This window comes from Dreissena polymorpha, chromosome 4 (assembly GCF_020536995.1).
Source record: "Dreissena polymorpha isolate Duluth1 chromosome 4, UMN_Dpol_1.0, whole genome shotgun sequence".
NCBI classification, from domain to species: Eukaryota; Metazoa; Mollusca; class Bivalvia; order Myida; family Dreissenidae; genus Dreissena; species Dreissena polymorpha.
The window spans coordinates 40354675-40382440 of record NC_068358.1 but is presented as its reverse complement, the minus strand read 5'-3'; the positions used below and the strand labels follow the sequence as shown (position 1 = coordinate 40382440).

General features: G+C 35.3%; 2 protein-coding genes across 2 annotated transcripts; both read right to left on the bottom strand.

Annotated features, from left to right (window-relative positions):
* Positions 1-1446: 1446 nt before the first annotated feature.
* Positions 1447-4729, bottom strand: LOC127878990 (L-methionine gamma-lyase-like). Its single transcript, XM_052425569.1, has 4 exons — positions 4498-4729; positions 2480-3503; positions 2132-2277; positions 1447-1635 (listed from the first exon to the last, which is right to left on the bottom strand). Exons 1-4 carry the CDS (start codon positions 4500-4502, stop codon positions 1566-1568), a joined length of 1245 nt encoding a protein of 414 aa, XP_052281529.1. The 5' UTR covers positions 4503-4729; the 3' UTR covers positions 1447-1565.
* A 3547-nt stretch (positions 4730-8276) lies between these two features.
* LOC127879400 (gamma-aminobutyric acid receptor subunit beta-like) lies at positions 8277-15520 on the bottom strand. The gene is made up of 8 exons (XM_052426183.1): positions 15501-15520; positions 14572-14662; positions 14080-14212; positions 12707-12789; positions 11720-11851; positions 10189-10341; positions 9345-9593; positions 8277-8813 (listed from the first exon to the last, which is right to left on the bottom strand). The coding sequence occupies exons 1-8, from the start codon at positions 15501-15503 to the stop codon at positions 8434-8436; spliced, it is 1224 nt and encodes a 407-aa protein (XP_052282143.1). The 5' UTR covers positions 15504-15520; the 3' UTR covers positions 8277-8433.
* Between the last annotated feature and the right edge of the window lie 12246 nt (positions 15521-27766).

The following is a 27766-nucleotide window of genomic DNA, read 5'->3' as shown; positions in this document are numbered from 1 at the left end:
ATAAATTGTGTTAACAAAAAGTGAAATAAAACATTCATCGACGATACTCGAAACCGAAATACCCATTGCCTAAAACTTCCGGACTCCTAAACTTAAGTTTCGTATTTCTTATGTTAGTTTTAAAATAATGATCAATTTTCTTAAAACAACTACTCCTTACAATTAACCATGTATCTGCAGTCTGTTATTGTTACTTTTATTCAGTACGTCAGTCAATCTTGCTTTGATGCAAACAACATGACTGCTGTCTAGTGATAGTTCAATATTATTAGTAAATGTACGTTAGTCCATTCGATAATAGTAAACTGAATATATAACGGTACTTAAAACAATTAAATTAACATCAGGTGTATTCAGGTGCGCGAAATAGACCGGGAACATATTTGGGAGCATATATATTGACTATTTTACACTAAACCTCAGCGTGGTTTACTTATGCAAATGTGTTACTTAATGTGTCAATAACCGAGTAGTTAAGGTAGTGCACCTCTAATGATTTCCCGCGATTTCTTCGAAGGTTGAAGAGCCTACTATTAGGTGCCGTAGCCTAGTGGTTAAGGCGATAGACTAGAAATCTTTTGGGATATTCCCGCGCAGGTTCGAATCCTGCCGACGACGTATACTTTTTTGCGACGCGTTTTATTTATTTTCTAACGTAATTTGATTTAATATGGCATATAAGCTATATTTATTGTTAAATATGTTGCAATTTTTATGCACATTTTTCAATTATAAAAATTAAAACAACGTTATGGCGAAATTGGGTGATTTACTGTTGAAAATACGAACCATGCATGTTGCATTTTTATTTTTATTTCAAAAAGTAAACGGTAAATCTGTCTAGTTCTTGGTATTTTTGCTGTATATAGTGTTTCTATAAAAACTAAGTTTAAAATATGACTTAAATGATACTATTTTGAATTTTATGACACTTTGTTTTTAACCGACCCAATTTTTACTTGGCTGAAATCACTTACATTTCATGGTGCTCTTCCATAGATAAAAATTTGTAAAAAATAAATGTCTGTAAAAGAATACTTATTTCATCTTGTTTAAACTTCAAACACCTTTACAGCATCTGTACACACCAACTGCATGCCCATATTTGGAAATTTGAATGAATTATGGAACTTTTATATACCCCAGGGGTGAAAATAAACTGGACAAAAGCCGAGCGTGGGGGTGGTTTTGAAAAAATCGGTATATTTTTTTAAAAAGCATGGAAAGCCTACCTACAAATTTGCATGTAGTTCAGTGAAATGATGCTGATTAAGAAAATAATTTATTAGATTATATTTGGATATGTGCCCATTAGAGGTGCACTACCTTAAGGCAATAGGATTTTGTCCGGAGATCTGTGATTAGAAAACCGGTAGTTTCAGGGGTTTTTTTATTTTAAAATTATTTTCCTTGTTTTCATACGTGGGATTTTTTAAGTAAAGATCGTTTAATTTTTCAAATTTACATATAACATTTTCACGTGTCGAAATATACAAACATATGTGAACACGTTCGATGAAGCGTCTTTCGCAAAAGGCATTTATTGTCACAGTACAATCGCTGCGTTAAAGTTTCACATGTTCTAGTGCTTGAGTGAAGTCTCGAATCAGGTCGTCTGGATCCTCCAATCCAACGCTACAAAATATACAAGCCTGTGATAAATAAGAGTGTTACATCAAAATAAACTTGATATATTGAATAGTGCGAAGAATTGCTACTGTCTAATAATAAAATGACAAGATACTACCTTATCTGAAAATTTGCTTCTACCGGACGAATCAGGTTGATAAATGTCCAGCGAGTGTAATCAGCAATTCATTAATGTACACGTCTTCGAAACAACATTAATATGTAAATCAAAATATGAAGATAATTACAAATATGAGTGTTTACAAGTGGTTCCCAAATATAAGCATAGTGAATCTCCTTTCGCATCTGAATTAGATCATCTTATGATCACTGCTAGGTCCTTTATTTAAGACGCGTGAACAACTGACATTACCAAATTAAATCGCATTAGTCCAACTGTGTTTAGGTCATGGTTCTATCGACATACATGATATCCAACATTCGCTGTTAAAGACAATAACCATGTTATGAGAATTCTTACATAAAATATTGGTTTACCGACCTGATTCTAACCAGTCCGTCTGTGATGCCAGCCTTCTTGCGTTCGGCATCGGACATGATCATTGGCCCGTGCGTCATCGTGGCAGGATGCTGCAACAAGGTCTCCACGCCTCCCAGAGAAACGGCTAGTTGTCCGAGACGAACATTCTTATTGAAAGAGAAATGAAAACGGCATGATAGTATTACTATGAATACTTAACAAGTGTTACCTTCATCGGGTATATATTTAAAATAAACGGGGGTAATTGCATTATAATTACTGGTTTGTTTTGAATCTGCTTTCAAAAAAATGTACAAAGCCGTTTTGGCATCGAAATATTTTTTTATTAGTTGGAAGTGTTCAACTTACCTCAACGAATGCCTTTCCTCCATGAATTCCTCCTTTTATTTCCACGACAAGCATTCCACTGAATACCCGTGTCATCTGTTGTTTCGCTAGGTCGTGTTGCGGGTGAGACTTTAATCCGGGATACATAACATAGCTCACCTTTGGATGGCCTTCCAGAAACTCTGCGACCTTTTGTGCGTTGATGCAATGCCTTGGCATGCGAACATGAATCGTTTTAATGCCTCTTAGCAAAAGGCTGCCGTCGTGGGGAGAGAGTTGGACGCCAAGAGAGCTCTGGTATCTTTTCATCAGTTTCCAGTTCTTTACTTCGCGGAACGTCAGGCATCCAGCAGTAAGATCGCTGTGGCCTCCGAGATATTTAGTGCAGCTATGCATAGAAATGTCGATTCCAAACTTTATCGTCGGTTGGCAGAAAGGACTTGCAAAGGTGCTGTCTACCATTGTCATAATGGCTCTCGATTGGCCCAGTTTACCGAATTCTTCGAGATTAAGAAGGTTCATCATTGGGTTGCATGGTGTTTCCCCGTACAACAGCTTAGTATTGGGTCGAATGCTTTGCGCATACACGTCCACATCTGACCCTGCTGGGACCCAGGATGTCTCAACGCCAAACTTCTTTAAAATTTTATCCAGCATGTCAAACGTTGCACTGTACACTGGATTCTGGCATATGACATGGTCACCGGCCTGCAGAAAGCATATAAGAGCAGAGCTTATGGCGGCCATACCGGACGTAAACACAAGCGTTCCGGCTCCACCCTCTAATGCATTGATCGCACATTCCACTGCGTCGGAGTTGGGATTACCTAAGCGACCATAAATGTATCCCGACTCTTGTAAGATCCTCAGGTAATCATCGACGTTCTTAATTTTGTAGGTGCTGCTGTGCGTTATTGGTGCAACCAATGGCTCTGTGCCCGGATTGATAAATCTAGTGGACGTTGCAAGGGTGTCAATAGACAGCGACGAGAAGTCGATATCCGGAAGTGTCTCTAACTCCGAGCGCGCTGGATTCCACAGTTGGCTGAAAGATATTTAGTTCTATAAACACAGAACTAACTGAGATCAATATATTTTAAATAAACTTTAATACTTTACACTCAATCGCGTGTTGATTTTTGTCTTGTTCAATGTATCATATTTCGTCAAGGATCCGCTTTTGCATTTTTTTCTGACCCTGGCAAAGGTGTGTCAATTTAGAATTATTGTCATTCTTGTGCGTCATTAAAGGGGCCTTTTCACAGATTTTGGCATTTTTTTTAACTTATTCATTAAATGCTTTATATTGATAAATGTAAACATTGGATCGTAAAAGCTTCAGTAAAAATTCAAGAAAAAAAAATAAAAAAAGGAAAAGAACATTGCCCGGAGCAGGTTTCGAACCAGTGACCCCTGGAGTCCTGCCAGAGTCCTGAAGTAAAAATGCTTTGGCCTACTGAGCTATTCCGCCGAGTACACATTCTTGACGTATTTTATACCTTATATAAGCAATCTTCGTAGTTTCACAAAATTTAACGACAAAAACAGAACTCTCCAAATTATTCAATCGTTTCGTGTTGCAACGCTTTATAATTTTTAGGTTTTAAAATCGTCAAAAGATGCATATAATGGCTATATTATAGCATGGTTAATGTTCAGTATTACTGTTTCCTCACAAATATCATAACTAAAACGAAAACTTACGAATCTGAAACAACTTTTTTCAATTTTGTCAATTTACGAAAGCGTGAAAAGATCCCTTTAACAAAGATAATGGCAAAACGACAGTACACCGTATAGAACACCGTATAGAACCGTGTTATAGCCACTAATAATACATTGCTTATTATATTTGAACCTATTTACCTACTATATTTATGAGTGAACCATTTTATGTCGTTATAGTACACGGACATGATAAATAATTTAGTAAGTAATTACTTTTAATAAACTATATATATGTGCATACAATAACAATCTGAATAACATAACTACGTATCAAATAAATAAAAACATAGAAATATAAATAGCATATATACCTCATGTTGTCTGCTTTATGATGACTTCATTGCAGTCCGTCTAGAAGATAAACTGCTTCGCTTGATCAACAAATACAGACCCGTGTTTGCTTAACCTATTTGTGACACTGCATTAATCGACAATGTAGAGCACTTACATTTGTTCTGTATTTGCGTTCGTATCGCATGTATAAATTCAATAGATATCTCAGTAACGCGTGCCTATCTATGTAGGTTACTTTCAAAATGTCGCATATACATGATCAAATAACTAAATAGTGTTTATTAGCAACACATTTTAATTTCTTTTAGTTTATACACATTTTAAAGTTAGTTATATAAATGATATTAGCGCGTATAATTATCAAATATATTTACAGGTATATCGTCGTGTGCTGTTTTTTATTACGCGTTTACTTATTATAAAATGCATATGTATATTATATCATTCAATCAGCTGTTGCCATAAGTACCACGTGGTCGTCTAATATGTCAACGTATTCCTTATTGGACGGTCCGAACGTTTCCGAAGATTTCCTAGTCAATCCGAACGAATCCTTCAAGAAGATCGACATAATCTACGTCGTATTTAAACTATACAAATTTAAGTTCAGCTTAAACGCTGTTAAAAATTCAGTCCTTTTAGTAATACATATCTTTCTTTAAAATATCTGATGATTTTTTTCCTCGAGGAAACATTATTTACGCCTAACACGTCACAATATGGGTATGAGACGTGGTACTGGCTCTCTTTCGTGGACCTGAATTTGTTATATTTTGTTTATTAAACTTGCGTAATTTAAACAACGGCACTTATATAAAAGGTATATTAGAACACTTATAATTAAAAGCGTTGTGATCAATACTGTAATAAATTTTTACTTTTTCACAGCTTACATACACATATTGGACTCTCTTAAGGCCCAGTCTCACTATGATGCCGGCGGAGCCCCGGTGCGTGATCCAGGATCTACCGGGATGAACCGGGGCTCAACCGGGGACGACCGGGATGAACCGGGGACAACCGGGGCTCCACCGGGAAAGTATTAAAATGTTTAATACCTCCGGGATGAACCGGGAGTCACCGGGAAGGACCGGCAACGACCGGCGCGGCACCGGCAACCACCGGCGCGGCACCGGGGACGACCGGGATGAACCGGGCACAACCGGGGCTCCACCGGGAAAGTATTAAAATGTTTAATACCTCCGGGATGAACCGGGAGTCACCGGGAAGGACCGGCAACGACCGGCGCGGCACCGGGAACAACCGGGACGGCAGCGACCGGCGCGGCACCGGGAACAACCGGGACGGCACCGCGAACAACCGGGACGGCACCGTAGCTCCAAACAGACCCCGGAAGAGCTACGGCAACGCCCCGAAGGAGCCCCGGTGAATGCCAGTAGAGTCTCGGTAGGTACGGTACATATGTTAACCGGCGCTCTGCCGGGACGCCACCGGCATTCCCCGTGGCTTCGCCGGGGTATTACCGGCGACGACCGGGGTTAAACCGGGGCGTTGCCGTAGTTCTCCCGGGGTCTGATGCCGGAATAGCCCCAATGAGTGCCGGTGGAGTTACGGTATACCGGGGCTCTGCCGGGACGCTGCCGGCTGTCACCGGGGCTCAACCGGGGAATTACCGGCGACAACCGGGGCTCTGCCGGGGCTTCACCGGGATAAACCGTAGCCAGTCGGGGGTTGACCGGGACTCTCCCGGGTGGTTGACCGGCTTCAACCGGGGCGGCACCTGGAAATAGTGTGACCGCGTTAAAAAACTTATACGACTCATCCCGGTTCTCGCCGTTCGACCGGCGTTAGCAAACCGGGATTGACCGGGGCTCTACCGGTAATACTGAGACTTGGGCTTTAGTATCTGCTCGTCCACTACTATATTTCGAACAATAACATATTTCACCGTATTGGTCTCAACGCAGTTAAATAACCTTAAAACATAGACGGATGGATCTAATTGACTTAAAGTTTTTTTATCCACGCCAATAGTCATAATTTGATAGAAATCTTTATTGTACAGCGTAATGTTAGATCCAGTCTTGTTTGACTGTGTAGAGGTGTTGAAGGACTACGATCATTAATAATCGTACGTTTTAATATATGAAATTACTTCTGAACACAGTTCAATTTCAAAACATGGGGACTATGTGACCTGTCAAGTAAGGATTGGTATCCTCTTTTTTAACGGGAGCTAACTAACGCTGATTTAGCCAACTGTCGCGCCGATATTACTGCCCTTGGTAGAAAATATAAGGTTGGATTACACTAATTCATATGGTTCCAAGATAAAACTATAAAGCATTCTTCAGGCCTTTTTTTATAGATTAAATTTTGCAAGTCTGGCATAATTTAAAGATAAATACGTCCTCTCCCATTAATTGCAGTAAAAAATATACCATCGTGCTACTTCTAAGAAAGTAAAATTCGCCGAAATGCAAACATCCTCTGAAGAAAATCCCCAACGTTCATCTTTCAACGCAGTTTCCAATGAAACGCACCACCATGTTGCAGAATAATATAGAATAAAGGGAAAAACCACAAAAAGATGTATGTGATCGCTAATTTGATTTTAAACCAGAATAGAAAATGGACTCTGTAGAAATAGACACTACTTTGGGATGGATACATAATGATTTAGTGTAATGTAACCTAAAACCGACTATATAAAAATAGACAGCAATTCACATTTGAGTGTATTGTGATTAAGAAAAGTATTTGCAGTGGACATTGATGAGTGCTGTGTACAGACCTGATAAATATTATAACGATAGAAATAAATATACTAGACATCCCTAATTTTCGAAATAAATTGATCCAATTTAGAAGGATGGGAGAGTCCACTAGGCATAAATGGGTTAAACACGTTGTTTGAGAGGCTAAACACGGCTGGTATACAGTAATACAGAAACTACAATACCAAAAATGCTTGAGAAGTATTTACAAAACAATGCTTCCGAAATATTAAAAACGATATTTTTAAACAATATATGTTCCCGGATACAAACTTTAATAAATAATGAATGTACAATTCCTGTGTTAATTGCATTTTCTACATTTGTATGAAAATGTGAAACGTTTGCTCATTTACCACATCGAGGTTGGACATGGTTATGAACAATATCGTACATAATTCCGATGTATATAATTACAGTTTGTTGAATGGAGTTTAAGTTGTTGATTCCTTCTTGTTATGAGGTTTATTGACCAGTATTAACGATGGTTTGGAAAAAAATAAACGCTGCGCAGGAAAATCATGTTAGCTCGAGTTATTTATTAGCCTTGCATCTGATAAACAAAAATGTTTATTGAAACATGGACCAGACGATCGACCTTTGATAATAAATTCGAGTTAAAAACATCAATGTGCCAGCTTAGTGTCGACCCCTTTCCTGATAATATTTTATTTTTTGAGAACTTCTTGCATGAAGTTGCATTAGTTTTTTTCCTTAAACATCAATAACAGTAAGTGTGAAATAAAGCCTCTTTGTGCGCTATCATGTGCAGTTAATCTCACCTTTATTTACACGAACATATACTAATGATTTTATTACGTCATTAAAAAATTGTGAAAATATGACGGAAAATGTCCTTTCATAAGTGTATTTGATATGATTTGCATGACATATAAATGTATCACGATATATTTAATCTCGTATATTTAATTTAAACTTGACGGTTTTACGAGATGTATTAAACCTAGTACGCGGACACGCAGCAAAATTAATACAGTTCACAATGGTACATCACGCAGATGCAGTTAAAAATGCAAACTTATTTTCATGAATTCCTACCTGATGTTAAGTATACCTCAAAAATAAACATCTCAATTATTATACATTTGTTTTTTCTTTAATGATGTTATATTTATAAAGACGGATGTTGACATTATGAGATGATGAGTTTATCGCAAAACATCACAAAATAAAAAAATATTGCTCAGTCCTGCGTCACAGTTGATTTTGGTGTTGCTTAGTTAGATAATATCCCCAGTAAGTAGCGTTGAACAAAATGAATAGCAATGGAAACACAAGACGGGCGTATTTATCGATAACGTTCACATCACGAACCACGGGCAGCTTGGGTTTAAGACTCTTGGCAGTTTGTCTCATTGTGGACAAGATTTTTCTCTTTTGCACGAGGTTGCCGTTCCTCCGTTTGAGCACGTTGTTAGGCGTGAAGCCCCTGTTCAAAACACAATTTCTTGGCAGCGCAGGTGCCATCCTAATTACCGGCTGATCACTCTGGCACTCTGTCTCAAAATTGAACACATTTTGACAACTGCGTCGTAACGCTGGTAGTGGAGATATGTTTTCGCAGTTAGGTTCCTCTATACACGTCTCCTGGCTCTGAAAGTACAATAAACTACACTATCCGTTCATACGATTGTTTGTGACTGCTCAACTGGCGCCTAAATAAATAAAGTGTTTTGATAAACACTTAACCCATTCATGCCAAGCGTCTAGAAAAAAGGCCTTGGCAAAAAGCGTAGACCCAGATGAGACGCGGCCGCATGATGCGGCGTCTCATCATGGTCTGCGCAGTTTGCTTAAAGGAATTTCTGTAAGAAACATTCTAAATATAGAAATAGACATCCCTAGTTTTGTAAATAAGTTGATCCAATTTAGCAGGATGGGAGAGTCCACTATGCATTAATGGGTTAAACATATTGTTATGTAAATCATGACGATTATTAATATGCCATGAGCTCATTTGTACGACCTAGTCATATAAACTATGTGACTATATGTTCACATAGTTGCAACGCTTCTTAATATTTCAAAAATGGGCAACAAGGTTGCAATAAAAGCTCACAGTACGTTTTATTCCATACAAAGTACTGGGGGGGGGGGAACACTACCAACCAGTACGGAGTTATTTTTGTCGGCGCTGGCAGAACTGGTTGCGCCGTCCTTGACTTTTTTCGCTTTTCGCTTGGCCCGGGCACCCCAGTATGTATAGTTAACCGCGGCGTACTCAAGAAGCGCGGCGAAGACAAAGACGAAGCACATGACCAGGTAGATGTCGATAGCCTTGATGTACGAAATACGCGGTAGCGACGAGCGCACCCCGTTACTGATTGTTGTCATTGTCAGGACCGTGGTTATGCCTGTTGAAAGATAAAATACCGTTTGATTGTGCAGGTTTGTTTTGTGAATTTTACGTCAAATAAACAAACGTCCCAGTACTACGCATTCAATAGACGTTATTTTGTTAAAACGAGAACCTTTTTATGTCATGTTCTCGGCATTAGTTATTTGCTGTTTTCAATGTATTCGAGTGTTAAAATTGTGGCTTCTTATATCTTAATAAAGGAATTTAAACCGTTTGGAATACTTACAATTACTGAATAAAGCTTACCACCGCCAGATTCACAGTCATGGTTCACTTTCAAATGTATGATATTTTAAAGTCACCATAAGCTTACATGTATTTATTCGGAAAAGAATAACATAAATCTATTCAAAATATATTCTGAAATAAACAGTTACCTTAGACAACGGTAACTCACAAATACTAGTAATAAAAATATTGTTTGCAATTAATGTTTTCTAAGATTTTGATTTTTTCATCCTGTTTGTTTGCAATGCAATTGCAAAAGTAACATCTTATTCGAAACGATGTCTGTTTCATTTCGTACCATTTCGTATTGGAACAATATACCTATGCTCGTCTATAAACTTATTGTAATGACGTTCATTTACCTAGGGCGACCCTGGCAGATGTAGCTTCGTGGTTGATCCAAAACGAAACCCAAGAAAGCATGACAATCAGAATGGAGGGCAAGTAGGTTTGGAACACGAAATAGCCTATGTTTCTTTGAAGTTTGAAACTCAATGACAACCGTTGGTACTTCCCTGAAATGTAGAACTGAAAGATGTTAATACAAAGAACAGTTTTCACAGTAACATTTCGAATTTTGAAGCAATTATATGTTGAGTACGTATGACGAAGCTTCATGTTCGCTTCCATTCCTTTTCAAATTAGAAAACATTATTCGTAGTGATTTTCAATACTCACTCTAAGAGCTATACCGCCTGAAAGAAACGTCCCAGGATGATAAAATAATTAAATATAAGGCGAGAAGTTACTCATTTTGGTTTAATATCTTTGTGCCTCAGTAAGCTACAATTCTGTTGTTCTGTTGTTGTTTTTTCTACTATTGCGTAGTTAAAATTCCAATTAATTCAATGTTATTGTTATGTTATTCCAATTGTGATGCTATATGGTTAATTTTCATTGACACTTATTTGTAATTTGAATAAGTCAATGCAAATTGCGAAGTTGCTCCTTACACCGGCTTTAACCACAATGCTGAGCCTTGACCGCTCAAAGGCAGTGCCACTAGTTTGATTCATTTTGTGTGTTTGTTGTGAACGTGTGTGTCTTGCCTCGTTCCTTTTGGTTTGTTCTCACTGTTTGCAATCGGTTCCTTACCGTAAATTAATGACCAAGTTTTATAAAACAAATCCTCCTGATGTTAAGGTCATTGTATTGCGATTGTGTTGAATTATACTCACAATCATGTTCAATCAGCGCATGACCGTCTGCCCTGATATTTACGTTGCCAAAATGTCATGTTTGATTTATTACATAACGTTTTGTGTGTCTCTGTCTGTAGTTCAGTAGGAGTCAACCGAGATACAATATGTTTTATATCGCCGCATATAATACTTGGTTGGTGTATTACAATGATTAAATTGCATATCATTTTCATTAAACCGAATATGTTCTCTCATTTCTTATAATACCATTCTATGCAAGGAGCAGTAACACATACTAACAAAATTATGCGCACGCTAGGTTCCCGAATGCCTTTATAATCGTACGACGTTGCCTTTTTAAAATAATTAATCTGATCGTGTGAATTTATCAAAACGGCATTGAACACAAAATGATATCTCAATTTCGTTCAAAATATACATATCTTTACAATGGACAACATTGTATAAGTTATTCATCATATGAACAACTTGTTGGTACACAAAAGTAATGTTGAATTTATAAGAACATCGCCTAAGGTTTTATACTATTCCAACAATTGTGGCAAGTGTTTTATGTTGTTTGTTCAACTTTCAATTGAAAACACTTTGTGCATCGATAACTCATCCGTTGCTTATACAAAACAACTTTACATACCCATCAAAGATAGATTCACTAAGACTACATTTTAATAAAAAATTACATTCCAGCCAAAGTTTTTTATCTTCTTAGTATAGTATTACTTTTAATTACCTGTGAGTAATTCCTCAATTCGATTGATGGCTCGGTATTCCACGACGTCAAATTGAGGCAGTTCAACTTGGTCTACATTTTGGACTTTTTCATTTTTCCAAAACAATTCAACGTCAACCATGTCATACCCATCTGAATAACCAAAGCGGTGTTTCAAAATCCTCATAATTAAAGCATTAATATCATGAAAACAAATTCACATTGCCCACTTCATTTATGCGAAAGGTCGCCGTGGCGTAGTGGGTATGGTGTCAGCTTATCGAAATGGAGGTAACGGGTTCGATCCCCTCATGTTCAATAAGTCGTGCAAACGAAAAATGTGTTGATGCAACTATTGATACATGTAATTTTACATAAATCTTGGATTAAGATGTTTTACTCTATAATTAACATCCACACCAACACTTTTCTCAGTTTGGGTTGAGAAAAATCATCGAAACGATAATTATTTTAAATATATATACATTATTCTCACGGTGCCTATACCACGTGCTTTTTTCGGATCTGTGTTGGGAGAATAAAGCGCGACCCAGTTAACATTGTTAAGGATCTCTTCTTAAATATTTCACCATTTTAATGGAATAAAGTGGAGAGCTCGCTCATTCGTAAGAGTTTTCTATAGGTATCATTATCTTTTTAAACAAATAAGTATTTTTTCAGTAAAGTGCAACCGCGCGTTTGAACGGTTAGAAAAATGTCGGATCAGTGTGGGGACTTCATATTACAAACGCGCGGTTGCACTTTACTGAAAAAATACTTATTTGTTTAAAAAGATCGTGATACCTATAGAAAACTCTGACGAATGAGCGAGCTCTCCACTTTATCCCATTAAAATGGTGAAATATTTAAAAAAGACATCATTAAAAATGTTAACTGGGTCGCGCTTTATTCTCCCAACACAGATCTTAAAAAGTCACGTGGTATAGGCACTGTGATTCTGAAGTATAACTAATTCGTTCTTCTTGTCCGTTAATTGTGTGCGCTTACAGCTCTCTATTTCCACAGTGCAGTTCTGTACATCGAGCGGATAGTTATGGAGGTCCATCATACAGGCCAGAGTTGTGGTAAATCTGATGAAATATACAGTATGGCAAGATTATCGTATCATAAACAAAACGTATATACCATTAATGATCACCATAATTCAACCAAAATACAAGCACTGTTTAGGTAATGAAATGCAGTTGATTGCATTGTAGGTCATGCTAAACAAAACACAAAGACAGTTAAGGAACTTATTTTACGTACACCATTCATAACTGACAATAACAACTGTTGGCAGCGATGCTCGATAGGTTGAAAAACAAATGTTACGGTCTATTAAAAATTGTAATGTTTCTCCAGTGAACTACATTTGTTCAGGCTATGACATCTCGAATAAACGAAATGAATGGATTTGAATTTACAACAAAATCGGTTTGTTTCCTTGACGTATTCGACTTCCCCTATGCGTCTAACAAAAAGTCATTTGGCGAGGCAGACAATTTTAGGAAATAATTTCTCCAGAGAATAGTATATACGAACTCTAAAATGAATTTCGCGAAAGTAGTTAGAAAAGCACTGAGAGGTTTACATGATAACGTCAAGGAGGAAATTGTATGAGAACTGGACTATCTACTGGCACGGTTCACTTAGTAAATGAAAACCGTTCTAACGCCGGACATCCATTAACCGACGTTTCATTTCATTGCTGCGTTGCTTCACATTTAGTTGAAACGAAAACTGAACCAATGACATATTGATGTGTTTCTGGGAAGCTGATAAAATTATATTAAGTCCCGTTTTCAGACCTTCGCAAGAGCGCTTCTGTTTTAACCAATATTGTTCATTTTAGATATTTGGTATGAATATCATGCTAACGAAATCAATGCTGTTCGTTTGTCTCATTAATCAAAGATTCATTAATGAAAACTCTTACTCATCACACTTAAAGTTGGTGTTAAAAATAAATAAGTTTACTAAGCGACGGTTATAAAACATAAAACACGATACCAAGCGTATCGCTCAGGCTTTCGTTCTCATACACTTTTATATGTCCGACCCATACAAAGTCTTCATTTTTCATATCATTTTCGCATGTCATGTCTTCATAACGAAAACAAACACATTAAAATGGATGACAACAACACTGACAAACCCAATGACGACATGAAAACAAACACATTGACCTCACTGTACTTCGCGTGTTTACTATTTTCAACAAAGTTGCATACACTAACATATATCGGACGAAGTGTCATTTCCTTAATGTGGGTTTAATGATGGGATTAAGTAGTATACCGAGTTGGATATCTTTCTGATTTGGGAATAACATGTGCATCGCTTATAGCAGGAAGATTTTTGCAAACACTCGAACATACCTCATTCCATATATAATTGAACCGTTCCCAAAAAGCCTTATCATCTTGTTTTTCTCAGTAACGTCGTGCAGAAAGGAATTCTTGTCGTTTGCAAAGAACGTATCTGGAACCCATATTTTCTCCGCGAAGTCCCCTGTAAAGGATATCGGAAATCACAATACAAATGTTTATAAATGGAAATAGGCTGTATCCGTGTCTATATTTGTTCATCCAAAGGACGGTCGACATAATTTCGTCAGTGAATATCTATGATTTTGACAACTAATATATACGTTGATTAATGTGCGCATACAACGTTAGTGTACTATGTTTACTGAAATGCATTAGTTTCGACCATAATATGAAAACGTAGGTGAGATACCATAAACAAATATTTCAATATTTATAACAAAAGTTGGTTTCATTATACACAATTATAAAGGTTCAATTAATTTAAACAAGATGGGCATCGACATTCGTGGTTTAAAGTACGACTTAACAAGATAAATATACCTGACAAAGTCATACTATCGTTAGTGATGTGAGAGAATGCCAGCCTCTGATCGGTCCAGTACTGATTCAGGTACATGGTAATTGTATAGTCCTACAAATAGAGACACCAAAGACAATTATCTTGTTACAATGAACGCGTCAAGTATAGCGAAATAGAAGGGACTCGAGTAACGGTTATTATAAGTTCATTTCAAATGACACCAATGTAACCTCATGTATGAGCTTTCATATACTACTTTAGTATAAATGTAAAAAGTAGTATTCTAGACCAATATTATGTCACGTGCACCATGATTGCATTATGTTTCCAACCGAGACAATCTTACATATACATATAGTCCACTTGGCAATAAGTTAAGATAAATGGTAAAGCCATGGTCATATCGATAGAAATGCATATGTTATACAATTTTCTTTGCTAACGTAATTTTCTGGGAAATGCAGCGTGTACAATCCACTTTGAGATGTATCAATTAAATTGTTTTATTATTTTTAATTGTTATATCGCTAATTTGGTTTTAATTTTGTATTAAACACATAACTTATCATATACAAGTGCCTTTCATATCAACAAACACATACATGTTCGTTGTGTTAAACATTACAGGTACTATCGTCTTGGTGTAACCATTAAAGAGCGTGTCAAAATGAAAGGATGATACAGAAAAAATAAATAATTGTAATCCCCAAGGCAGTTAACGAAAACGTTTAAAGCTTCAGTGTAAAAAAACAACCGACAAAAGAGTGCTAATGTAATCTCGAGCCATACTAACAACAAGTCAAGCGAATGACAGTTCTTAGACTGGCACTGTCGACCTTTTTGTATTTTCTTATTTTGTCAAGATATTGATTTCCTGATCCAGAGTTCGTTCACGAAATGGCAGTGTTTAGATATAATTTAAATGTAAAAGATGAAGTAGTTCACATACCATGTTGACTTCCGATATTGCATCAAAGCTAGCAAGGATAACTTCGATTCCGATTTTCAATGGTTCGCCTAAACACATGGACATAATTTATTAACGAAAATGTTAAATTTTTATATGGCTACATCTCATCTTAAAAATACAACTGAATTGCATACTTCTTCCGCGTTTATAAATAATATATATAATGAACTTTGTTGTACTTGAACGTGCTTGATATTGTTTAGAGAAACTTGTAACAACAACAACAACAGTAGGTATTCATTTACATTTCGATACATTCACATTTTTCTACATAATGCGAAAAAGGATCATTCAGTTTAATGTTAATATTAATATACTGTATTTTACCTGCTTCATACCAAAAGTTAAATAAATATGTATAGTTTATAGACATTACAAAATACCTGCAAAGTCTGGACGAAGCCGGATGTCGTAGCCGTCCAGGAGTTTTTCTATGGACTCGGATGCGTTCTTAAACCGCAATGAAAGATCCTCACAGTTTAATCTAAAAAACGAGTATCAAACGTAAACATTACAAAGCAATCTAAACACTAAAAAATTAATTATTGTTTAAATGGACTTTGTCTTCGCATACACTGTTTGTGACATTGGTGGTGAGGTTGAAAACATACAGATTAAACCTAATGTGTGTTTCTGAATGATGTTACAATTCAACAACGGACATACATACGTATTTATTTGTTCATAACATTATATTAAATTATTATTGTTATCATTTATATAAAATAATTCAAATATTTTGTATCATTATTTTCTAAATAATACATCTAACAGTATGATGTACTGTACATATTAAATATGATCAGTTATATAGAAACTAATTTTGGAGTGTTTTAATAATACAAAATACTAATAAATATGTGATTAAGTCGATCTCAAATGTGCAATCATATTTTGGGTTGAGAAGCCTGCAGTGCTTGATGTCGGAAGTCCTTTGTCATCATCATAATAGTTTGGTCAAATGTTCATTTTAGGGGATCACCAGTGATTGATGGGTTCACACGAATATTGACAGCAGATGTAATGCCGGGCAATAAGACATTGAATAACTTAAACATCGTCTAGACAAATCCCATAATAATGGGGGCGTATAAGAGGAATGCATTGTGTTCGAAGATGAAAACCAATTTAAGTTGCAGAACCAACTTTTTTCAAACTATATTGAGTGCTGGAAAACAGTATAAATATTCATAAATTGCACATTATTTCTTATATTCATGCATCTCATTCATTCAGTAAATAAAGCTTGTCACGTTCCGTTGACGTCACGTCCGTAAAAGTCTAAAAAGCGGATTCGGTGTCATAAACCGATAGTACGATGTAATTGTACCGTTCTAATTCAAAGAAATAGCGGTCATTTAATTTAGCAATAATATTTTTCAACAAGTCATAAACTCTGATATATTTTCTTTTGAAGATACCCCACAATTATCCCCGGAAAAGAAACCTTCTCAACACCTTATAATTTGTTAACTCGCAGCGGGCCGCTTTATAATATCATAGTCAATTACCGCCTTTAGACGCTTTAAACGCAAAATAGACGGACACGTAATGTGCTGTGTTTTAATTTTCGCGACTCGAGCGACTGACGCGTGACCGTTGATTTCAGGTCAAACATGAATTTCGGGGTGGAATATAGTGGCCGTTGGCCGTTATGGTCAGGTGGCCGTTAAATTCAAGTGTAATATATAGTGTTTTTCGTCGGGGGGATTCCATATTTCAATATCGATGTTTCGATGGATGTACTGTATATCGTGACACTCTAGCTTTAAGCAAACTGTTATGTGCACAAGATTAACATTATGTGATAAATGCAAGAAATCGCGCAGATTTTTTTGCACTCTGACTGCCTTTGGCGTGTAAATCATTTCCAAAAACTAATCGAGCTAGAGTTGAATCTGAATGGACCGTGTTTTATTGATGTTTTCCCCAAATGCATCAATTTTGTTTAAAACCCAAAAGGACCATCATGCTTAGAAACCGTTATTTTTATAATGCAACATCTGATATATAAATTATACATTTATATCGACTTATTATTGATTAATTTGAATGTATTTCATTTTGAACAAAAAAGAAAAATATGTATCTACACATGATTTAGTGTTCTTTAATATAAACTTAAAATACGAAAGCACGGGCATATCCACCATAACCTGTTCCATTCCGTCTTTTTTAAGCTGAATAATTTATATAAATTTACCCTATTATCTCTTGCACAACTTGAACACCATGCAACATGTTTACTTAAAAACAACAAACGCATTGGCACATTGTTTGAACAATCGTTTATTCAAATTAAATGTTGATAGGTCAAAGTATAACAGACGTACTGATTAATCATTTTCAGAACATTGACTATGGCTTGTGAGAAAAACTCTTTCGACAACCCTTCATTAATCAAAACCATTGTCGGCATAGATTCGTGCTTTCTGCTTGCATTGCGTGTATATCTTGACCTTTGTCTCGATTCGCCCGGCGATTGTGTCTGCGATTTCTTCTTAATAAAAACTGTTTCTGATTGCCAACTAGGCAGGAGCATTTATTCAAATGTAGATTAAGAGGTTCAAAGTCAAGTCCCAATATGTATTGTATCGCACCTAAAGTGTTTTCAAACGACCTAAATCTTGTTAATCTAAACGTTTAATAGTTGTATTTCTTCGTTTGTGTTCACGGCTTTGTAATTTAATTAAAATACCAATTTTCGTAAAAGTCATGGTTATAACAATTACTATATTTTATAAGTTTAGTATTTACATTAAGTTCAAATTTAGATCATGAAGGAATTTGTATCCGATTTATAACGAACAGTAGACGAATCCTCGAACAAAATTTATTTAATTTTAAGTTAATGTTGTGAATTAATGTAATGGTGAAAATAAAAGAACATCAAAAGAAAAACAAGCAAAAAACAAAAATATCGATTGCTTAATTTTTTACAGAATCTATAGCAAGAATCATAAGAACAATATATCGAATTAGTGAATAAACGTTTGTCACCACTTACCTCCTCATCATATTCAAATATAGAATCACAAAAGCACTGAGAAACATCTTCATAATTATTTCCATATTTAAACATTGTAAAAGTTCTGTCATCGTCATCAAAAGAACTCCAATAGTTGGTCAAGTAACTACACTTTTGGTCACATTTATTGATAGTATCCTGCACAGACAGAATTGGTACTTTGGGTTGACAGTTATTCCGAATTTGCTTCCTTTGTTTTTCACACAAATAGACAAACAGGCACTCAATTGAGTTATATGGTGAACTATCCAATAGCACATGAATTCTATTGCTAGAATGTTATTAATGGAGAAAAATCGACCTGAATATCAGTGAGCTCCGCCGAAAGCAAATTGACCGAGATTGGTATAGAAAGAAATTATCCAGCAACAACTGTCATGATAGAGGTCTCACAAGGGTCTCGTCATGGACGTGTTCCTCGTTTGTGCCTTCATTAGCAACCATCACAACACTTGCCAATGTCGAAATAACTCCCATGTAATTTCTATCGAGCCAAAACTTCTCGTGGAACTAATATTAAACCTGAAAGTCTAACGGCTTACTTTTCGGGACAATGGATGAATGCCCTTTTGTCATCCTGCCAAACCATTTGCATGGTATTCACAACAAAAATATTCCCGAAAAACTTTTTTCAATCGAAGCGTGATTTGTGTTGAACATCTAGTAACTTTTATGAAGGCAAAACGGATGTTGATTAATTCCGAATGGCAAGATGAATCTAATATCCGGTGGCTCTTACAAAGTTATTCAAAACTGCAGCCTTATTGAATGAACGTATCTGTGCAATGTCCATTGTAAATGTGCAATCAAAAGTGCGGAGAAAAATGTACTCCTATCACTTTCGCCTATTTTTCTTATCAGTAACCAGTCAGTTGCTCAATTTATTATTTCAGGCTTTCGTTTAAAATAACATCATTTAGAAACAATATTGCAATGATAAACAAAACAAAATGTTTACAAGAAGTAAATATATAAATTTCCACCTGCTTATAAGCATTTGCGTTTCGTGTTGATTTGAATCAAATGATCAAAACACAATTCACTTTCTAAAACATATCAATAACCAGTTTGCGTTAGAACCGTGAACTGTGTGCCCTCAGTATCAAATATTCCCGTATCGTTCACTGTGGGTCTTAATGAAAAACTCTCCACTCATTTCGACATTTCTCAGCAACCTCAAGGCAAACAATTCAGGAAGATGGCATGTTTCGTTATGGCAAATTACCATTAAACCTTTACGAGAAGCTGACGTTTGCTGACATGCGCTCGTCAGATTAAAATGTGTACAATAAAGCATTTAGTCTGATCCCAGAGAACATGTCCGTGTGGATTTTATATATTTATATTAATTTCACTCATGCTTGGTTAGATTTGTATTCGTTTATATTGTGACGTTCTTAAACCTATTATGCATTCATTCGCGAGAGTTACGTATCAAAGCAATTTAAACAAAATCATAGAAACAGTTCAACCATGGTTTCGTTGGATCTTATTTTACAAGTATTTTGATCGTTCGGTCAAAACGACTTGAACATGTCCTTGCATATCATAACTTAAAAAAAAACTTAACAAACGTCACAGATGTCCGAAGATTTACAACATTTATAAAAGATTGATCTTTTTTATTTTTAATTAAATGAAAACGAAAATTTATGTAAATGTTAGGTATTCTCTCCTGTTTTGTTTGCAAATAGGTGCCCTAAAGTGAACCCATTTTTAAATCGTACTTTTGTGAATAGGTCTCCATAATCTCCGTAGTGTACGAGTGGTTATAGTGTTTTAGCTGGCCGAGAGTTGAAGACGTATGCTCTTGTTAACATCAAGCCATATAAGTTTGCGAAATATGTGGCTCAGGAGGCCAGTAGTTGAAGAGTGGTTCAACAAATAAACGGAGCACCTCTATGGTTTATCTGTGGGACAACTGAGTGCTTGCTTGAGCTGTGGCTCGATTCGATTGTTGAGATGGGGCTTACATTTAAAATGTGTTATTGTTATATAAGCTAATTTGTTAAGCATAATGTAATTCACGATTTAACGTTCGCACACATCAGCGGACAGGACGCCGTCAATGTTTCCACGAAGAATTGAACGAATATATCTTTTAAAGAAAATTGATATCAATTGGTTATTATTGTCTATACTCACAAACCATGCAGTAAACAGCACTTAAACCACAATTCTTCAAACGAATCGAAAACTGATACCAAATTGTACAAAACCTCATTGAGCTGTGCATTTAGATTGGTATAATACTTAGCATTGGTAGGAATCATTTTAATTTATCACGATTTTATTGATCCTAAAATGTTCTCAACGTCCCAAAGTCAGCGTTAAAAATCAACAAGCGTATATATTATTGTATTATTTTTTGTTCGACTTTGTTTAAACATTTAAGTGACAACAATTTAGTAAACAACACACGGTGTTTCATAATATAGCTTAATTTGTGATCGTAATACATGTTTCATTGTTTGTCTAACGAAACAACCTCCTCCTCCCTGTTAGCGTACACTCAACATTTTATGATGAGCTTGATTCACCTATTTAATCATGTTTTGGAAAGAAAATTACTTTTGCTATGAAAAACGTGAACTCAATTAACATGAGGAGAACACTGCTTATACTGCAAATTACTTGCATATCCATCATCCATCCCATTGAAACCTTGTAGAATTTAACAATATGTTTGCATAAATACAAGAATGCGCAGTCACTTTGAAAACACAAACTGCATATGTCAATACACATCTGACACACACACTGCATACATGTATACGCATTCACTTCTAACACACACACTGAATATTTATACATGACTCACATAATTTATATGTATTTTATCCTTAAAAATAAAGGCTATACAAATAGGCAACCTTAAAATTCAATTTCAGTTATTGTTAAATTAGTCTGCAATAGTAGTATCAGATCGTTGTACTAAGATATAAATTTGTTAAACTATTATACAGGAAAGACATTTTTCAAAAACCAATATAATGTTTGTGACTTTCAATAAAAACATGATTATTGGAACAATAATTGTATATGGTTTACATCAATTATTGTCAAAACTCATATTGCTTACGATATTGCGAATTTTCTTACTTGTTCGAAGACAAGAACTCTTTTGAGCATCTGTGGATAATCAATCGTGATACACATGCGTCTATGGCTTCTCAAACAATATCTTTTTTCAATACTCAATGCAAAATGTAAAATAATTGAACAAAGGACAGACATGAGTTCATGGTTTGGTGGGAGTTGAATTGGATTCTAAAATAGTACACATACGGTCGATATGGTTCCACAATGTGCATAAACGGTTCAATTAATCAGCTTGTGGTACTTTACAAGGACCTTTATATTCCAAACCATTCTCAGACGTACGCAAGATATATTAAAATCGCGTATTATTGAAAACATGCTCTTTTCTAGATTTTTATTTAATCATTTTTTATGTAAGACAAGTTATAATTTACCAACAATTGGTACACTCTATTTTTGAGATCTTTGAAGTAAAACAGAAATTTTCGAGTACTTTATTAGTGCAAAAGAAGACAAGGGGTTGAGGGTCGTTATGTAGCATATTACGAATCAAATTGCTTACTATAAATAATACATTTGTGAACTACATCATCTATTTGAGTATTTGTTAAGTAGCCACGAGTGTTTTCTCAATATAGAAAAAAGTCTATGCACGGGACGGAATATACGGAAATGGTACTAAAACGTTATCCGCAAACATGAACATACTTAGAGCGTTCGAGAAAGTAATATGACGTCGTTTCATGACGTCCGCATAGACATAACGGGGAATGTAATCATATCAAGTCTGAAAAGATGTTCATTTAATGCACTACACATTCTTCTATGGCGCGTGTGAAACATTTTAGAGCGTCTTTCGTCGTTTGAAAATAGAGGAAAAAATCGGTCGATCTATGTTTATGAGCCTTTCGAAGGAATGGATCGATTGAGCTTTTTTGACGTCATCGGAATGATTATTCCTTTCAGATACAGTGGGCGGTAAAAAGAATTTAAATAGGATGACTATCAATTTCACACCCTAGCTCATTTTAAAGATCTTCTAATATGACTTAACGGATGTTATTCGCGCGGCTTCAATTTTGATTTTTTTTCTAGTTGATCTTATTTTATATTTTCATTAAATATTTCATATTTTCATTTTTTTATATTTTCATTTTCATATTTTTCATTGTTCATATCTTATCAGCGTCTGAGTACTCAAGGATTGGTCTTATACACAAAAAATATTTTTTATCGAGAGTTTTTATATCAAGCATAATTTTTAATCGACGCAATTTATGAACCCGCATCCACGCCTTTTCCTGTATAAAAAAAAACACCAAAATGTTTATAGACATCAACAATAGGAATATTCACGTTTTGAATAGTCAATGGCGGAATAGTTGGTTTATTTGCATTTCGAGATATTGGCATTTATTCGGACTTTGCGGAATTAAAACATTCTAACCATGTGTCAGACCAGCTGGAAAATTTATCCGTTCCTCATAACAATACGGCTGCAGTAACGTTTGTCGAATTTAGGTACATGAAAAGACTGGTATCATCAGCGAACAAATGAATGTGTGCATTTATGTCAGCAAAAATGTCATTAATATACTAGAAACATAGGTTGGTCCTAAAATACAAGGGCCTCCGGCGAGAATTTCAATAGGGGATAAATGCGATCCCGGGAATATTACTGTCTGTTTACGATCATTAAGATAATAAGACAAACACGCTTAAATATTTCCTCGAATGCCTGGTATTTACATTATACAGTTTTGTACCATACTTTATCAAAAGCTTCACTTATATCAAAGAATACAACTCTAAAGAATACAACTCTTACCTCAAGGCCATTGTCTAAGGCTCTGCAAAATGTATTATACATATATGTAAGCTGATTGACAGTCGAGTCACCAGGCGAGAAACCAAATTGAATGGGGGAAAAGAATAAATTCGCATGAAGAAAATTTAATATGTGTTTATGTAATATCCTGTCAAAGACCATCTCAGAAGTATTTAACTGTGATATGGGTTGATAATTAGACGCGTATGATGTATCACCTTATTTTGAAAATTGGGCACCCATTTTTAATTTTCAAACAAAAAGGGTAGCTTCATGGATGTTATTTGAGGATTCGATTATTAATTCGATCGGGACCGGACGCTATCCCTACCTTAAACATTTAATTGAGTAAATGACCTCCATCTGTGTTATATGTATAGACTGTTAACGTTTGTATGGTGAATAGGTGGAAGATCATGGTTGCTTTCATTAATTGAACACTGGCTTGCACGGTACTAGTTGAGCATACTTTCCAAAAACTGTTTTAACTGTTTCTTCTCGACACTACGGGCGTTCTGGTGCTTTTGGTGATGATTATGTATCACGGGCATGTCTTCACGGGCTCGTAAGTTCAGATGTCGTATATTTGATGAATCAATGTACTAAGTCTGCAAACATGCTTAGGTTTGAAAAATTGTAGTTAGGAGGCGCGTATTATTGTGCTATAAAGATATTTTTGGTTCAAGTGAAGTAAACAAACATGGTGATACCTCTTGTTTACCGTTTGTATAAACAAAAATTTAATCAATGTAAGTCTTAACTATATCATCATTTTTTCATTGCATTTTATATAACCAATGTTTTGTGAATGTAAAAACAAGGCAAATACAAAAACAAACTGATTTTGCTTTGGATCCAGTATGTACTTTAAACCGGTTATTATATTTTGTACACTTGTTTACTTCACGGACTTTAACACGTAGGTATGCTCAAACAATCGTCCTGTCCATTCACAAATATTTGTTAACAAACATGTCAATTTACGTCTCGAACCAGATAAAAAAATACACAGGATGTGCAAAAAAACTCATAAATTTGAATATTATCTTTACTGAACCACTTAAGTAAATGACGTAAATAAAGTACGTAAAATAGATAAAGTAAATTATATAAGTAAATTTATATCATTACAAGAGCTAAAATATTTGTTCCTGCTGTTTTTATGTTATCCCAAATCATGAGAAGAATGGGAAAATGTACCTGGCCGCTAACAACATACTGTTTTTCTAATAAAACACTAACTATACAGCTTGCAAATATCAATAACGTTGCAGTTTATATATATATATATATATATATTTAATATATTTTTTTTAAATAATACTGTTTATATTTATATTTACGATTCAAATTATCATGTTTTTTGCACTATGCGTCCATTGTTGTATCAGTACAGTACATCGTATCTCAGCGGTTGTTGATTACTGTTTAGTACCACATGAAAACTTACATATCTTACAAGAATCTTCTGTAACTAGAAGTAGTGAATTAATTTCGCAGCTGTCGCTGAGGGAGGGATTTTCGCCATCTGCCATTCCAGACCATTCTGTGTTGAAATGGACGGCCGATTTCTCTGAATTTCTTGGTGATGAAAATCCTGTTTCTCGGCCGATGGCGTATTATACTGCTAGTTATGAAAAAATTGATGTAAAAACTATTCCGGAAGATTTTATGAAATATATTGATTTTATAGCAGATTTGCATAATACTGTTTATAGATTAGAACAGAGTTTACGTTTACAAAACCATATTGATATGGCTTATTCAGAACTATGTACTTGCATTAAAGGTGAAATGTTTGAGAATTTAAATTTGAAATATGTGAATGTACCTTGTATAATTGCAAATAAAAGAAAAAGAGCGGTAAACCTTGGTGGAATGAACGCCTATCTTCCATATGGTCTAAAAATGTGTGAAACTGAACGGAACTGGCTGAAATGCGCAAATGGTTCGAGAAAGAAATTATATAAACCCTTGTTTGTTGCAGCTAGAAAAGTTTTTGATAAGGAAGTACAAAGCAGTAAGAGAACATACTGGGTGTCCTTTCAAAACAGCTTGTTGTCTGACTGTGATGATAATAATGCCGAGTTTTGGAAGATCATTGGTAGGGTTGGCGTTTCTCAATCAAGGTCAAAGACTATACCTTTAGTAGTGAAACATACAGACGGGTCTGTATCTACAGATATAGAGCGAGTTTTGTCTGAATGGAAGCAAGAGTTTAGTCAATTTTTTGTATTTAGAGGTTCTATACCTAGTGACAGTAATTCAGCAACTACTACAGTTGATTTAAACCAAGATAGATGTCGAATGCTAAATAGAAGTTTTACTATTGAAGAAGTAAGAAAAGCTACCTTTAAATCTAAGAAAGGAAAAGCGTGTGGTATTGACAATATAGCGGTTATGATTGTTCTGTGTCATTTTTACAAGTTTTATATAACGTATGTTTTAATGCTGGAATTATTCCATCAGAATGGAACAAAATGATTATTAATCCTATTCCTAAAAATAATACGTCAGATCCAAGTGATCCTTTATCTTATCGAGGTATTGCACTTTCTTGCTCAATGTATAAATTATATTGTTCGATTTTGAATGACAGATTATCCAATTGGGTTGAAAATGAAAATATTTTATTGATGAACAAAATGGTTTTCGTAAAAAGATCAGGTTTCAACCCTTACTAATATTATTGAGACACGAAAGACACGAAGCACGTTTTGTGCTTTTATTGATTTCAAAAAGGCGTATGATTTTATAGATAGAAACATTTTATGGACTAAACTATCCCAGCCAGATATTGGTATAGGAGGAAAGATTGTAGATGCTTTAAAGTCTCTATATAGTAATGTTACATCATGTGTCAGAGTAAATGGTTTATGCACAGATTGGTTTAATGTTGAGTGTGGCTTGAGGCATCGGTGCTCGTTATCTCCCCTTTTATTCAATCTGTACATAAATGATTTAGCTGTACGTATTAAATACCTAGATAAAGGTGTAACTCTTGATAGTAGTAAAATATGTATTTTATTATATGCAGATGATATTCTTCTTTTAGCAGAAAATGAAGAAGATTTGCAATTTATGCTTGGTAATTTATATCAATGGTGTACTGAGAACCATATGAATGTTATCCCTGAAAAGAGTAATATTATACACTTCAGATCACAATCGGTCAACCAAACTTCATACAATTTCACATGTGGACCCCATGAGTTGAGAGTGGTTGACAGGTATATATACTTGGGGCTGTTATTAAATGAGTTCCTTGATTATGATCTTACTGCTAAAAGTGTCTCCCAAAGTGCAGGCAGGGCCCTTGGGTTACTCATTGCCAAATGTAAATCTATAGACGGAGTGCCATACAATGTTTTTTAAAAACTATATGATAGCACTGTTTGGCCAGTCATATCCTGTGGGGTATAAGATCATTCTCTTGCATAAATGCAGTCCAGAGTCGAGCGATGCGCTTTTTCTTGGGTTTGGGCAAATATACACCAAACAGTGCTCTCTATGGTGAATAACCATGGCAACCACCACATGTGTAACAATGGAGATCTGTTGTTCAGCAATGGCATAGATTGAAACGTATAGGTGACACTAAAATTAATAGTAAAGTAAATGTGCAACAATTACCTCCCAGCAATTATGTAATCTTGTAGAATCTGTATCCATGAATAAATACATAGAACAGTGGAAAGATTCAATACAGAGTGAACAAGGTCCATCCCGTACTGGTAGGAATACACTTAGAACATTTCGTATTTTTAAGCAGGATTTTGATACAGAAAGTTATGTGAATTCTAATGCCCATAAAATATAGATCTGCTTTTGCTAAATTCCGGTGTGGGGTGGCACCTATTCGACTAGAAACAGGAAGATATGAGAATTTACCTGAAAATTTACGGTTATGTCCAATTTGCAATTTATCAATCGAAAATGAGATTCATGCAACACTTAAATGTTCTGCTTATGTTGACGATAGAAATGTCTTATTACGTAAGGCCACAGAAATAGACAACAACTTTATTAATATGTCAGACCAGGATAAATTTATATTTCTTTTTTCCAATGAAAGTTTTATGTACGAGACTGCCAAAACCTGTTACAAAAAATTCAATCTAGAAATAACTATTTGTATAGGTAGTGTAGTTGGACAGTAGGGGTGGTCTGTTGTATGTAAACTGACAGTGTCTTGGTCTTCGTCAATTGGTCTGTGTTGAAACCCCCTGTGATGACCATCAGTGTACATGCCATGGATTACCATATTTCTTGATTATACTATCAAATGTTTAGATTATTCATTATTTTAGTCTAACTTGATCTTATTGTTTTACATATTGTACAAGA

What these genes read in the sequence shown, in the direction of transcription:
- LOC127878990 (XM_052425569.1), bottom strand. An exon ending in GAGGAAAGGCATTCGTTGAG is followed by an intron (nt 2,278 to 2,479) that starts GTAAGTTGAACA and finishes TCTTTCAATAAG; the next exon opens with AATGTTCGTCTCGGACAACT. An exon ending in GACGGACTGGTTAGAATCAG is followed by an intron (nt 1,636 to 2,131) that starts GTCGGTAAACCA and finishes TATATTTTGTAG; the next exon opens with CGTTGGATTGGAGGATCCAG.
- LOC127879400 (XM_052426183.1), bottom strand. An exon ending in CGATAGTATGACTTTGTCAG is followed by an intron (nt 14,213 to 14,571) that starts GTATATTTATCT and finishes TATCCTTTACAG; the next exon opens with GGGACTTCGCGGAGAAAATA. An exon ending in CACTGTGGAAATAGAGAGCT is followed by an intron (nt 11,852 to 12,706) that starts GTAAGCGCACAC and finishes TTGGTTATTCAG; the next exon opens with ATGGGTATGACATGGTTGAC.